The sequence below is a fragment of the Fonsecaea nubica genome (assembly GCF_001646965.1).
Source record: "Fonsecaea nubica strain CBS 269.64 chromosome Unknown Scaff17, whole genome shotgun sequence".
Taxonomy (NCBI): Eukaryota; Fungi; Ascomycota; class Eurotiomycetes; order Chaetothyriales; family Herpotrichiellaceae; genus Fonsecaea; species Fonsecaea nubica.
The window spans coordinates 43319-58637 of NW_019173690.1; the positions used below are offsets into that span (position 1 = coordinate 43319).

A 15319-nucleotide genomic window follows, 5' to 3' on the forward strand; every position below is an offset into this window, starting at 1 on the left:
CAGAGCGTTGAATAAGTACGCAGCTGTGGCGGGGGCTTTGGTCAGTAAACGAGGAGAATGCGGGCAAAAAGGGTCGCCCTCGACGTGTCGTTGATCGCGCTTGAATAGCCGGCCCGCGGTGTCTGATGCTGCGGTTCTTCAACAGCCTCTACTACTGCCCACTCGGGGTATCACTGGAGACGTTTGTCTGTTGCAGTGTTTCAAGAGTGCTCGAGGTCGGCTAGCAGAAGTCTCGGTCCCAGACCGGACGTAGCAAGATGGTGCGGTAAGTCTCATCCAAGAACCCGGCCGGATACATGTCGCTGTTGAGAAGGAGTCAGCCCATGTTCATGCACCCCAAGACCGCCTCTTCAGATTCGGAGAGTTCGGCTGGAGGGCGTCGACGAGGGTCGCGATATCAGAAGCTGCATTGTGCTTGACATCGGAAATGATCTGAACCACATTTTCTGGTTGTTCGACACCGCCACGGAGTCTGGTCACGGGTGGTTGTCAGGTTATCTTACCTGCGACAGACTCAGCAAGAGGTCTCTGTCCCCTACTCGCTCAGTAAGTGCCTTGCTGGCTTCTTTTGCTTCGACAGCCAAAGGCCTTCATCTTTTCGGCCCTTGTGTTTGGTCAGGTAGTTCCACTTTCGGTTATGCACGATGTGAGGCCTCGAATGGGCACATGCTTTGAACTGCACCACCTCAAATCATCCAGGACTGCTGCCCAAGCTGACTTGATGGGCGCAGGCAGTTGGTTCATGCATGTTGCTGCAGTGCTGCCAATCAGCTCCTACTACGTGGCTCTTGTGGAAGCGCCCGAGCGACACATACAATGCTCCAGGGCTATAAAGTTCCCCTTCCTCCCTTCTGCAATGGGTTGTTCAGAACATCTTCTCCCTATCCATTTTGCCTCTTCTCCCAGCAAATGTATGGAGTTGACGAATCAACTACCAAATCTTCGAGTTGTGGATCATGGCGGCGGCCTCGTGGTGCCGTAGAGCTTCGCGGCAAGGCGGGTGTAACACGACGGTGACAGACACCGAGAGCCTTTGTCATACTGGGGAAATGTTACTCCAGAAAAACCCCAACATCCATCGTCGAGGTGGTCATCAGCCAACGCTCGCCGCTCACTTGTACCTACTCTCCCCACGCCGCAATGTTGCTTCGGTATGCCCAACCTTTGGTATTCGAAGTGGTAGCAAAGACGTTGCCGCCAGAGCAAAGAGTGCTGTTACAAGGTCACGCACTTCATGAAGAGCTCGAAGCAGGGGTTGACATCTAAATGCAAAGATACCAATACACCTCAGAACAAGCAGCCATAAGCTCCAACTGCTCGCTTCCAAATTGGAAAGACTCGGACGGCTTGTTGGGCGCATCGGTCCTAGTGACCAGTGTGCCTGCGGCGGGTTCGTGTTCCCAGACACGAGCAGCCACAGGGCCTGTCTGTTCCTTTGCTGCGCATCGAAGGATCAAAAAGAAACATTGCTATGAGAATATGTAGCTGCTACACGCTATGCTTCTCCATGGCCCAATCCAGCAATTTGCAGCATTCTACGCTCGGAGCATTCTATGCCTACGTTCAATACGCTCGCTCTCAATACCACGCCACGCACAGATGCTACTCTCGTTTCAAAGTCTTACATGGCCGTTTCTATACGGTGAACAAAGTTGGTGCCCAGTCCCTATCAGGCTGTATTTACCCTCGCTAATCCGGTCTTCCAGGTATCTAATAAATATATACATACGTGATCAAGTTATTCCAGGCTGACGAGCGTGCCATCCTCGAAGCCAAATGCAGAATGGCTGAGGCGCTATAGTTCCCTCGACACCAGGTAAGCATCGTGCGCTGTGTTGGCTCCTTTGCTCAACGAGACAGGTTGAATACCCTTCTGGGGCACTCATAGGGCGGCTCACTCGAAGTCTATATGAAGATGTGCACTCCACCATTGACCTACACGACGTCGCACGATTATGGTCTTCATTATTTCGCCTAGCGGATGGTCTACTACAAACCCGCCTACAAACCCGCAATCTGGGAAGATTCGTCTTCCAACACAGAGAACAGGAGCAGGGAAGAAGAAGAACAACACACAAGAAAGCCTAGATCGGGACGACTTCTCGGACAATCAACTCTATTGTCAAGCTCGAGACTATCCTATTCTCTGGAACGCGGAGAGAGAACAATCAAGTGTTCGAGTTATCGGACATCAGGCTCAGCAGATTTGAAATTCAAGAAAAAAGATCTCGACTCATACACCCAGAAACGAGACTTCCCAAACACAAACAAGGACACGGATGTTATCGAGAATCGCTTGGAGACCCCAAGCTCAACGGCGCGCTTGCCAAGTCACTGAAATCGTCACGCCCAGTAGTGGATCAGACGAGCCCAAATGCAGTGGGGGCCATCCAGGAAATTTTGTGTTGGATGTCCCACTCAACCAACCGCGAACCGCGAAACCATACAGCCCGCGAACTGTACCGCAAGCAGTCAGATGCGCGGAAGCCGGCAGAGTCCGCGGATCAACGGCCTGTCAAACTCATCCCTTCACAGATACATTTTGGCACGAGTACGGATTCAACCGACGAAAAATGACAAGTGGCCCTGCCTGACATGGAGGTAGATGATAGGACAAGAATGAGATGCCTGTCATATTTGCGCCAGTCAGATTGTTTCCACGAGACCCGACGCAGACGATTCGAAGGGAAGATTCTCCTGGATAAGAAGAAGCACCGGAAGAGCGTCTTCGTGTTCGGACAAGGTACGTCGTCAGAGTACGAGGATAAAGGGTATCCTCTGCTGCCAAACGCCCCAGCCAACACAACCCCTATTGAAGCATCCCCGATACGCTCAACGATACGTCTCTCGATCTCTCGATGGTAACATAACCTTCTAGGGTACAACCTTTTAAAGACACAACTTGGAGCACGCCCACAGGGCATTACTCCAGAACAATGTGTACTGGGACACGACGACGGGCCTACCAAAGTTTCATCGCGGACTCACACCTGGACAAAACAACAATCCAGGACCGGATCGACGAGTTTACGTTCTCTAGTACTGATGGTATGGAACTGAGGAATATAACAAGATAGGCCATGGCAGCCTATAGACTTCAGCGACGAAGCGCTCAACACCGTGAGAAGCGAGAGGTCATACCTCTATCGAAGTTTCATCAGAGACTCAAACCTGGATAAAACAACCATCCAGGACCGGATCGACGAGTTTACGTTCTCCAGTACTGATGGTATGGAACTGAGGAATATAACAAAATAGACCATGGCGGCCTCGTATCCTGGTGATATGACCACTCTGCTATGTGAGGCACAATGCCGAGGCTACTGCCGTTGACACCGTGTTCATCCATTCGATGTCTGCTTGTCTCTCATAACCCAAGACGCAAGCAATCCCGTTGTAGAGGCCCATATGCCGCATCGATTATCAGGGATAGCCCATCTCTTCCAGCTCCTCGAGACAGCTGTGTATGTATACTCTGTAGCATTTTTCTGATATTCCACATGTTCTCCTCCATCTCTCGGTGACCTGGAAGCATTGCTTTCCTCCCAAGGCATCGAAGCACAGGGTTGGGTTTGGAGACCACTGGTGTCAGCCATTGATCGATTTCCTGCCTGAAATTTGTCTGGATGCTGGATTCACCAGGTGCCTCATACTCTCAAGACCCGCATATCATTTTTTAATGGTTCCCCCAAGTGACATGTGTCTCTCTCAAGCGGATTTTCCTTTGCCCTTCATGACCTTGCGCCGTTGGGCCATCATGTGAGTGTACAGAATATAGCTCCCCGGGACGTAGATGAGCAGGACAGCCTTCAACAGCAGATCGATCCGTAGTCCCTGCTTCGCGGCTGGCTTCAATGCGAGGTACATGAGCAGACATTCGCTGGAGATACCGATGGGGTACAGGACGAAAAAAGTATTGTATCGGAGCCAGGTCAGGCCAGTCGGGACCATTTCACTGATCGCGGCCTTCCACACGAAGAACCCGTATCGAATGACTTCTGTGGTCCCCCAGGCCAGCAAGATCCCCGCAAAAGCGATCGGCCCCGTCGTCGAACCCGGCACGGACTTGCCGTAGCTGTTGGTCGTGGCGACGATCTGTGGGAACAAGTTGAGTACAACCCAGACCACCAATATCCGCGACGCGACTTGCATTGCCGTCGTGAGGGGGCTGGCTCGCACAAGGCCCACGGTGGCATGGAGGATTTCGAGCAGGGCGATCGTCTGGGTCCATTTGAGGAGGGGGAAGAGAGCGTCGAGCAGGCCCTGAGGCTTGCCGAGTGCGAAGAGCGTGGGAATGAGGAAGACGGCTCGGAGCGTGATGACGGACCACAGGGCCAGGCAGACGGTGTTGTATGCTACCAGGTAATTCTGTGTTGGGGACGCCCTACGAGATGTTTGGTTCTCCATGGTTGTGTGTCTCGAAGCTCTCGAACGCGCCTGACGGGTCTGTGGAGAGGAGAATTGTACTCGGTAGGGAGGTCTATAATTGCTTCAGTTCAGCGCATCCTCACGGAGCGTGCCCAGCATTTTTTGGGGGGAATTGTGAAAGCGGCCTGAACCGCATATTCGTACTCTGTAGGTGCATGTGAAATTGAGAGTTTGGCGCAGGCCCCGAATCGGGCCTAGCTTACTAAAGTCTTGGCATCATAAGTGCCTCTTGCATTACATACAATTTCTGCCAATTGAATGCGCGGTACCAGGCGCTGCTCGCCTCCTCCAGCCCACTACCGCCGGTCTCGTACCCTCCGATGCTCAAATACAATCTCCCAAAACCACGCCTGCTGTGATGAGCATGGGACATTCAACATGAAATTCGTTGATGCCGCCGAGTGCTGGTATTGGAACGAGGCGACGAACGAAGCCGCATTCTTACACACCACCATCATCGCGACCGATCAAGACCGGAAATTTTCCTTCGCCAAAGTCCACGATCGGCAAACGAATACCATGTTCTAACAGATGCAATAGTGGTTCACGATCCCACTCAACATATCTACCCATCCCTTCTAGCCAATCTGAGCGTATTCCAAGGAGAATTCAAGGAATCGATTTACCAGAAAAAGCCACTCTTTTCTGCATACGAACGCTCTCCTCATTTGGCAGAGTCACTTCTGAGAGAAGCTACGATATATGAACGCCTACAGCAATACAAGTCTCCTTCCATTGCAAGGTTCCACGGGTGTACAGTGTAGGGTGGCTGTATCGTGGGCCTCGCTCTCTCCAAGCACCACCAGCCTCTCAACGAACGAATGAGGCAAAGCTTCGAGCACGCTCAGGCTATCAAATGGCTTGATTAAATACGCCAAGGCCTTGAAGCCCTTCATTCTACAGGACTGGCTCATAATGAACTGAATATATGGAATGTCATGATCAGCAATGGGGGACGCTGTTATCATCGATTTGGACTCTTGTTGTCCGTTAGGACAGGAATTGCTCAAGTGTGGTACGCCTGATTGGCCGACGACAGTGCAATGATATCTGCTGAGAATCGCGGCCGTCCTTGGTATTCCAGAGTAAGACAGTCTCCCATTCTCCCGTTGCGTGACACGCTTTCCAGGCCAGTATGACCGACGGCCTCTGGGACTGGCTGGCAACCCTTTAAAAGCCGTGCTGCTGCTTGCCACTGGGTTTCCTGGCTGTACATAGGTAAAGTACATCAACCCTCGCCCCCAACTCTCCCCTCATCCCCATCTCATTTCTCTTGCTCTGCCACCGTTGGTCAGGGGGTAATTTGTGCCGGGTCAACATGCATATTCCCCGGAATAATGAGCAATGTCGTCTCAGACTCTCTCGGCGATGCCGACTACGTTCTGCGCTGAAGGCACAAAAAACGCTCGCAAAACATGGCAAGATAGTGGTGACCATAAAGGCTACGAAAGCGGAGAGGAGGATCCATCTACGAATATCACTCGACGCCATCAGCGGAAAGATGCCGAGTTAGAGTGTTTCAGGGGACAAAGGATCAACGCCGAGCTCCCCAATGGTCAAGAGCCACACATTTCCCGCTGTGTGGAGGTTGCCAACATTGGCAAATGCGTCCGTGGTGGAGACTGATTGACAAGATATGCATTTCTTCTCAACCCTCAGTGCAACTCCACAACTGCGACACAAGCCCGGATCAGACCTCAACAACCATCCTGATAGTTTCTATGTCATCCATATTCGACACAGCTATCTGCTACAGCTATGTCATAATGTGAAGCTCAACACAGGCGAGCTTTGATCAGGTGAGTTACCGTATGAATCACACAGTTGATATTCAGCTTGTAGAGGGTCCTCGAGGGTTAGGAGACAAAAGTTTGACCATCTAGAACATGTCTATGCAATTCCAGGCGCCATACTTTTCAAATCCTCCTCTGGCATCAGACTCTGCAGCTCGTCACAGAATCTCTTCCCGCTCTTTGGCATCCACTACACACTTTTCCCAGTCTATGATCCGCAAGACAATTGCCTGCACAGCCGCCAAAACAGCCACTCCGATGGATAACCCCGACCAAAGACCTGGCAGTCCCAGCATTGGGGGCCCCAGAGCGAGCACCATAGCCAAGGGTACTCCAATGCAATAGTTAATGGCGAATGTGGCCCAGCCGCCAATGGCCTGACGTCCCAGTCCGCGCATTATGCCATGGATGCAGCAAACCGCAGCATCAAAGATTTGAAAGATGGCGACATATGGCAGTGTCCCTACAACAAGCTCTCGAACCTCGCTGGATGTGTTTGCAGTGCTGAAACATGCGATAAGACTGCCAGCGGCGAACGCCAGGGTCATGTCGAACAGGGCGGTTCCGGAGAAGAAGACGGCGTAGAATTTAGACATTGATTTCGCGGCGCGGACTGAACCTCTCCCTATCAAGTGACCAATTCTGGTGCTTGCCACCACGCTCCCAGAGAAAGGAATATGCCATACCAACACCGAAGTTGTCGACAGGATCGCTTGGGCTGCCAGGGGTCCCGAGCTCACGGATTTGTTGTCGCCGGTCTTGATGTACGCAGCACTGAAGTTAAGCAGCTCAAAGGCAAACCACTCCCCCAGTGTCATAACTGCACCCGGGATTGCGAGCTTGATCATAGGCATCCAGTTTTGGAAAGCGGTCTTGGGGAGAAATCCAGGCCAGCACTGATGCGTCTCCGGGAGGTAGAGAGCGACGTACAACACCAGCAGTGCGGCTCGGAGGTTGTTGCTCAGGGCCGCTGCAAGCGCAGATCCCATGACTCCCAGCCCAAGCTGGAACACCAGAATCCAGTTGAGGACCAGGTTGATCGGTGTGCAGATCAGAAGCACGGCCAACGACGCAGTGAAGTTCCCCTGGCACTGCAGGAACCGCTTGCCGGCTTCAAACACCACGTATCCAGGCACGCCGACAAGCGATGTCCTCAGGAACGTTCCGGCCACAGTTGCCAGTTGTGGCTGAGGGATCATCCCGGCCAGGATCCAGGGGGAACAGAGCCACAGCGCACCAATCGGACAAGCTACCAGGAGCAGCAACAGGACCATTCTCTGGACGTGTAAGCCGACGGCTTTTCGATTGCCGGCTCCAAAGGCCTGCGCGCACAGCGTATCCAGACTCGTTGCCATGCCCTCGAAGACGGCGAAGCCGACAATGTTCATGGTTGTAACTCCCAAGGACACGCCAGCGAGCTCGTCTTCGCCAATGTGGCCGACGACCAACACGATGATCAGGCTGTAGAAGTATTGCAGCATGTACGTCAAGACCAAGGGCACGGTGTCGGAGATCATTGCCCGTGTTTCGGCTTCCCATGTCGTGGCTGGTTCGAGGCAGATGCTGCTGTCATTGCTGGCATTGTCCCCTTGCTCCGATGAGGCCTGGTCTGATTGGAGGAGTGGTGCAGTCTCGAGCATCTCGCAGCACCAGTTGGCAAAGACAGACTTGTTGAACGACTCACCCGCGGGATATCTAGGAATTTACCGTACGAGGCACTGCAATAGGTAAATGTCCATTCTATCATGACTAACCTTGGATATTTCAAGGGAAGAAGTCGATTTCTCCACCGCCTGATGAAACCTTGACCGCAACAGCTTGAGCAGGTTCGATTTGACGCACAGGTGCACCCAGGTTCACACTGGGTGGTGGATTGTGCGCTAGTTATCCCGCAATCCACTGGGCCTTGCCACTTGCAACGGCACTGTGGAGATATAGAGTCAGGATTAACCGACCGGACCCTTCCTTAGGCTCCTTTCCAGGCCGCGGCCCTCCAGACCGTCTAACGGGGATCCTCTAGCTACTTGAATGAGGCGTCAGCTAGTTGGAAACGGAAAGCTCCGTGTCCTCTTTCGCTTGGGCAAACTGCAGTTGCCCATGCCAGTACTCGTTCTTGGACTTGTGGACTTGGCTTGTCAAGTCGTGTGATCGCTCAGGCTCTCGCCTATTCAAGAAGTCGTCCGCTACGCCTGTGGGCGCCTAGCAGACCCTCCAGAGAATCCTGCGGGCGACTGAGATTTTATGCCGAACACTCCTCCCCCCAAGGGCTGTCGTCCCTGTGCGAGGTACTTGGATGGTGTTGACATGGTCTGTCAATGATATTCATACAAAGATATGTCACATCTCCCTCCTCCATGCTATGCCATACTTTTTATCAAGCCATCGAACTGATAGTAGGTAGCAATAGGCTCTTCGGGGGGCCCGATATTCCCCTTCCAAGACCAACGGGAGGGGCCGAAACTCTGCACTGTGGGTCTAGTAAGAATGCTGAGCCTCGCTGTTGATGGAAATTCGAGATTGCCCATCCGACCCGGCAGCATTGTGTGCGGCCATCATGTCCTCGTACCCGACTTCGTATGCTACAGTCCTCATGATGGCATTCTCTGTCAGGCTCCTCTGGCTCTCACTGCGTACAGGAATGTCCTTCATGTCAGAGTGGCTCCGGACATTACTCGAGACTTGTGCGGAATGTTGCCCACTGACCGCTTTCATCTGTTTTGTAGGCCACTCTCTCGACGAGGCGGTGGTGTTGTTCTGGCTCCTATTGGCCGTCCGCTTCATTGTGAATCGCTGCGTGACGGCGGTGGCAATCTTAGATCGGAGCCCCTGAGAGCTGTTGTCGACGGTCGTCTGGTACTGGGCAGGGACGGTGAAGAACGAGGTGCCGGATTTGAACATGTCGAGGACTGTTTTCAAACTCGGGATGCATGCCGTGAGGATAGACAGGTTCATCACCAGTTGGCTCCAGATGGCCGGGCCGACCATGTTCCAGCTCCTGTCGTCAGATTCGTACAATTTGCGATACTCGACAAGCTGGACGATGATGAAAATGGGAACACTGTCTTGACATATCAGTGCGAGGCTCTTTTCAAAGTTCCCGAGGACATTTTTGGCACATACATGATTCGAGAGGCGAACAAGGTCACGACCTGCCATTTTCTGGTCGTGTTTGTCTGCACCCACCACATCATGGCCGAGGGGATGGCGACCAGGGCCAGGTCTGTCAGGATGTTCACGATCCCTAGAAAGAGCGAGAGCGCCTCCTGATCGATGCATTTTCCGTCCTCGAATATCCACGGCTGTGGTAGTTTGCACTGAAAGGCGATTGCGAAGACCCCAGAAACTGTCCAGCCAACGATGATAGCCAGCAGGGCGTAACAAAAGCGTTGAATCCGTCGCTGTGGCGCTATAGCCATGACAAAAGAGACGACGGATGCTTTTGCGAAGGCGCAGGCGATGATGAAAAGCATCTGGGCTGCGTATGTATACTGTACTTCTGTCAGCAGATCCATCCTCTATGGGGGAGGGAGGAAAGACATGGTCACAACATAACTCGTGAGAAGGAGGCAGACTGGTCGTTGGACACGGCATCATGGTGTCGCCCTAGGCCATGCTTGCACGCAGCGATGACACAGGTGGTTTGCACCAGTGCAGTGATTGTCGATGCGACTATCAGCCAGTCGTATAGTTTCATGAACGTGAGGTGAAGCTTTGACACGACCTTGAACACGACGGCCATAATCGAGTATATCAGAAATACCGTGGCCGTCACCACAACCCACGGCGCATGGTTGTTGGGGGAGATCTGAAAGAAAGCAGGAGACTCTTGATCCGCCATCCTGACTGCCGTGGTAGGATGTGGACGAAGCGCAGAGACGAGGGTTGAACAGTATCAAGAAACAAACTCCAGAGTTGAAAAGGCACGCAGACGGTGGGCATCTGGCGTCTGTTATTCCCCGACGATGGGCAGGGCAAGGTGGTGGTGATCGACCTGGCCAGGCTTTGCATGGTTGGCCACCTGGCTAAGCTGTCCTATGGCTATACTTGATCCGAATGGGGGCCCCCCCAGCCAGCATGCCGCTCCTGAGGCTGCCCTGTGGTATCAGGATTCCACTACGGCTCGTGTTTGCAGGGGAATGAAGCCCAGCATGTCTGCGTTTGTCCAGGGGACCAGCAGCCCAGCCGCCACAATCCAACCACTAGGCTTCCCCAGAGACCAGCAACACGAAATACAGTACTTTGTTCACGTTTGGATCATGTATCTTCTACTGGGAATGCTTTTTTTTTCTTCCATTGTCCTCCAAGATCGAGCATATCCCATTCTTCCTCATGGCAAAACGCGATCCGAGGAGCTTGGAACTGCTAAGAACGTGGCGTGTTCAACAGATTATCACGTCTATGTGTCCTCCCATAATCCATGGAAATGATCTCAGGCCAATTACCGGACAACTCCAACCAAAATGAGCCAGGCAAGGCAGCCCAGAACAGAAGGATCTACACAAGAGCCCAGGGGGGGAACAAGACCCCTGCAAGTTTGGCACTTGGCTAGAAGTCTTGTAAAGTCGGAAGCGGGTTCCCCGCTACCAGTAAGAAACATGGGTGAGGGCTGAGGCTTGGACTTTCGCTACACCAAGAATCGACCAAGGAATATCGCTCGCTGGGGAGGCTGAAGACAATCCCTCGAATCGGTCAAAGTGTCCGTCAATGGATGGCGATATGGAGAAGTGTCATTTGACCGTCATTCTATCCATATCGCACATGATCACACGGCAAATGAGCAAATTTCCCGTCGTCATTTGAAGATCCCACCTTGTCCCCGCCCCAACTTCTTCGCCTGGCAATCCTCCCCTTCCGAAACTTCCAATCCCCTGTAATCACACGTGTAAGTATTCGTCTAGGTGCATCAATGTGGCAAGGACGAACCCTGCTCGGCAATGCATCTCCTTTGACAAAAAAACCCATGTTTACCGTTGGTTGATAGCTGCTTCGTCCACGCCGTCCAAACATCCACTGGGGCGGGATGTGTATCACCCATTAACAACGTGCAGCCGGGAGGACGCCGCTCCCGATGGGCCAGGCTATCACCTCCGCTGCTGAGCTGAATTCCTGTTCGTCAAAGACTAGAGGGTTCGCTAAGAGAAATGGCCCATTGTTGACCTCGATAAAGTCGGCCTCGAACACATGGGACTAACCACGCTCTTCTCCACGACCCTTTCGCTGCACGTTTTTCTTTCTCTCTCTCTCTTTTCCCTCTCTCCCTCTCTCTTCCTTCTTCAGCCTTGTAAAAGGACATTTCTCTGGTTCCTCATCTCAGCTCTTTTTTCCCAATCAAGACCTGTTCCACGGTATATCTTCCCCCAAACTAACCGTTGGGAAATACACCTACCATGTCCGACCACAGCGAAGCTTACGAGCTGCATAAAGTGGACAAAGATGTGCAGTTGACGGTCAACCGCTTTGGAAACCATAAAACCAGCGATCATGCGGAATCAGGTTATGGCGCAGCCTCGAATGTGGGCGGAAATGGACAAACGATCGAGAGCGTGACAAGAGTTCGGAGGTTGTTCAGCTTCTCCCAGATCTTTGCCTTTTCTTTGACCTTTATGAGCACATGGGAAGGAATGAATACGTGAGTGTCCCCGTAGAAGCAGATTAATCGCTGGGGTAAAAGCTGACCAGGGACAGGAATATGTTTTTTGCTCTTTACAACGGAGGTCCGCAGACGTTTGCCTGGAGCGTCGTGATTGTCTATTTTGGGGCTATCGCACAAGCAGCATCCATCGCCGAGATGGCATCAACGATTCCTATTGCCGGCGCCCAGTACCACTGGACATACAACCTCGCGCCGTCGAATATAAAAAGATTCATCACCTGGATGCAGGGCTGGATGACGTGGTTTGGATGGGTTTCTTTGCTCGCCGGCATCGCAAATATCACCGCTATCATTCTGCAGCAGTTGGCGATGCTCAATCATCCCAGCTACGTCCCCGAGACCTGGCACATCACACTGATCATGATCGCCATCCTGCTCGTCCAGGGTCTGATCAATTCTTTCGGCACGACCTTTGCTGTGGTGCCCTGGCTTGAGCTTGTGGCGGGAATATTGCACGTCTGTCTGTTTATCCTGTTTCTGGTTGTGTTGGTTGTCATGGGCAGCCGCCACAGCGCCGAGTTCATCTTCTTGGAACGGTCCATATCCTCAGGCTGGACGGACACGTATATTGCGTGGAATCTGGGGATGCTCACCTGTGCGTGGAGTTTCACTGGATTTGACGATTCGTGCCATCTCAGTGAGGAAACAAAGAAGGCTCCTCAGGCGGTGCCACGCGCAACATTCTGGTCAATCGCCCTGAATGGTGTCCTTGCATACGCCATGGTGATTGCCATCCTCAGTGCCATGGGACCCATTGACGAAGTGCTCAACTCTGGTTTCCCCATCATCACCATCCTTCTCCGCGTTACTGGGTCTGTCAAAGCGACCACTGCGATGGTTTGTGGACTTTTTGTTATTTCGTTCTGTGTTAACATTGCGTCCATCGCCTCAGTGTCGCGACTGACTTGGGCTTGGTCCCGGGATGGTGGGTTACCTCGATGGTTCGCGCTTGTGGACTCGACCCACCATGTGCCAATACGTTCAATCTGGCTCTCGCTTGTCGTTGTCATGCTGCTGTCGCTCCTCAACATCGGCTCCACGACCGCATTTGGAGCCATCACGGCACTGTCCTCGCTAGCGCTGTACTTTTCGTATGGCACTGCCATCTCAGCAATGCTGTTGGCGCGTTGGACCTCGTCGCACGGAGGCAAACCTCTCGAGCTGGGCGGATGGAACTTGGGCCGGTACGGGGTCTACATCAACAGCTTCGCGCTCGTCTACACGCTGTACATCATGGTGTTCCTGCCGATTCCGAGCACGCTACCCGTGACCGCATCGAACATGAACTACGCGGGACCGATCTTCCTGTTTGTGTTTTTCTTCGCCATCGCCTTGTGGTTCCTGCGCGCGCGGAAGCACTGGCCCGGTCCGAACGTCGCCGTCATCGATTTCGTCAAGGCGCAGGAATAAATAGATTAGCAGGGCGGGGAGGAGAAAGTTCATGCGGATTTCCGCTGGCGGTCTGTTATGTACCCTCCAGCCATTGGCTGAGTATATGAAGCGGCGAGATGTATATACCTAGATAGCGAACGTCGATCCCCAGATCTTTGACCGATTCCAGTTTGTGCAGAAATCTATACAAAGACATCCGCTACGATGTTGAACGTCGGATCTTCAAGAGGAAAATGCTGAGTCGGTATGAAAGTCGGATGACCTTGGTGATTTGTGTTCCACGTAACTCGGTACTCGTAGGTAGACGGCTCTAAAGTCCTTGAAGAGCCCTCGTTAATTTAAAGAACATTAAGGTGGGTGGACAAGGAGATTGCGAAAGTCTATTATCAGTGGATTTGTCCAGACGGCAAGCGGCAAGGTGATTAACCAGAAGAGGTTAGTCTGTTCTCGGCTCACTTTCCTTCTACCCAAGAATTTTCGAATCGAAAATTATTTCATGTTTTTTTCCCAGCGCAGTGGAAACTCAGACGTCGGTCCACCGCACCAGCAATATCTCTCCAGTTCTAACCCTCTCTCACGGGCCTGTCGATTCCATAACCTCCGCCATGCCTCCGTCGAAGCGCAATAGAGTCGTCCCGACGTCCAAGGTGCGGAAAAACAGAAAAGAGCTGGTCCGCCGCCTCGCTGCAAATGTGCAAGACGCCGCCGAAAAGTACTCGTACATCTGGGTGTTTGACGTCCAAAACACCCGCAACAACTTCCTCAAGCAGGTCAGAGCGGACTTTGGTGACTCGAGGATCATGATGGGCAAGACTAAAGTCTTGATGGTGGGACTGGGACAGACGGAGGAGACCGAGTGCGTACCCGGGGTCCGTGCCCTGGCTCCGTATGTGAAGGGCGAGGTCGGGCTGCTTTTCACAGACCAAGAACCCGAGAAGATTGAAGAATACTTTGCAGATTGGTTGAATCAGGACTTTGCCAGGAGTGGCAACGTCGCCACCCGGGACGTTAGGATACCTCCGGGGGAGATTCATACTCAGTATGGCGTCGAAGGCGGTGAGGATGATCCCCTCCCCGTCCAGATCGAACCGACGCTTCGAAAACTAGGGATACCCACTCGTCTCGTCAAGGGCAAGGTCGTGTTGGAAGAGCACCCGGACGGGTCGATGGACGAGGAAGAGGGGTACCTTGTCTGCAAGGAGGGAGATACGCTCGACTCACGACAGACGTCCATCTTGAAGATTCTGGGTGTGCGCATGTCGGAGTTCAGAATCGGGTTAAGGGCAGTATTTGACAAGAGCACGTCGACGGTGCGGGAACTCGGGGCTATGGAGGTTGACGACACCAAGATTTCGTGAGGCTGGCTGGACCGTGCTGCGACTTGACCAGGTTCTCACCAATTTGCATCTGGGTTGGCTCAGGATGCACTCACAAGATGCACTCTTGTACTCCTGCGCACCTGCGAACTACTGGATATCACACCTTTCGTCACCGAGAGGCCCAACCTAAATGTCGACTTGGCGTCGTCTTGGGTTATCCAGGGAAGTATCATGGCATGACTATCCCACGGTCGAGTTTGTGGATGCTACCCCCTTATTGCTGGCTGTTATCGGGCACAGACCTTCAAAACCTTTGTGTCGAGCTTCTGCGACATGTTTGTTGCATTTCATCATCCAACAGACAACCGCAACCGCACACGTTCAAGAACAATCGCCACTTAGCGGTGACGTGAAGGTACATTCGACGCTCAACCTTTGCAAATATCATCTTCAGAACGAAGGGAATGTGTTCGGACTTTGGCGCAGGGTACAACATTTGCCGATGCCTGCCAGCCTTGGCCAGGCTATACCCCAGAGCACTTGCCGAGGAAGCCACCCGCGTCACACCGCCAAGCAGTGACATTGTGCGTGGTCAGCATATCATTTCCCAAATATGTCCATGTTGGCGAATGGAGAGGGAGAGGGACCAAGGAAGATGCGGGGACGAATAGAGCGAAGCTGTATGTTTGTTAAAACCTGGACCATTTCTCCTCCCCTGCCTGTGTCGGATTTGG

The 15319-nt window shown here is 52.8% G+C and overlaps 5 protein-coding genes across 5 annotated transcripts; 2 read left to right on the plus strand and 3 right to left on the minus strand.

The window, feature by feature from the left end:
- Positions 1 to 3708: 3708 nt before the first annotated feature.
- AYO20_03539 (hypothetical protein) lies at positions 3709 to 4407 on the minus strand (the record flags this gene model as incomplete). The annotated part of the gene is made up of 1 exon (XM_022641841.1): positions 3709 to 4407. One exon carries the CDS (start codon positions 4405 to 4407, stop codon positions 3709 to 3711), a length of 699 nt encoding a protein of 232 aa, XP_022502074.1.
- A 1972-nt stretch (positions 4408 to 6379) lies between these two features.
- On the minus strand, positions 6380 to 7861 carry AYO20_03540 (hypothetical protein; the record flags this gene model as incomplete). Its single annotated transcript, XM_022641842.1, has 1 exon — positions 6380 to 7861. One exon carries the CDS (start codon positions 7859 to 7861, stop codon positions 6380 to 6382), a length of 1482 nt encoding a protein of 493 aa, XP_022502075.1.
- An 835-nt stretch (positions 7862 to 8696) lies between these two features.
- On the minus strand, positions 8697 to 10059 carry AYO20_03541 (hypothetical protein; the record flags this gene model as incomplete). Its single annotated transcript, XM_022641843.1, has 3 exons — positions 8697 to 9279; positions 9342 to 9709; positions 9775 to 10059. 3 exons carry the CDS (start codon positions 10057 to 10059, stop codon positions 8697 to 8699), a joined length of 1236 nt encoding a protein of 411 aa, XP_022502076.1.
- A 1549-nt stretch (positions 10060 to 11608) lies between these two features.
- On the plus strand, positions 11609 to 13284 carry AYO20_03542 (hypothetical protein; the record flags this gene model as incomplete). The annotated part of the gene is made up of 2 exons (XM_022641844.1): positions 11609 to 11850; positions 11907 to 13284. 2 exons carry the CDS (start codon positions 11609 to 11611, stop codon positions 13282 to 13284), a joined length of 1620 nt encoding a protein of 539 aa, XP_022502077.1.
- A 587-nt stretch (positions 13285 to 13871) lies between these two features.
- On the plus strand, positions 13872 to 14624 carry AYO20_03543 (hypothetical protein; the record flags this gene model as incomplete). The annotated part of the gene is made up of 1 exon (XM_022641845.1): positions 13872 to 14624. The coding sequence occupies one exon, from the start codon at positions 13872 to 13874 to the stop codon at positions 14622 to 14624; it is 753 nt and encodes a 250-aa protein (XP_022502078.1).
- Positions 14625 to 15319: the final 695 nt, after the last annotated feature.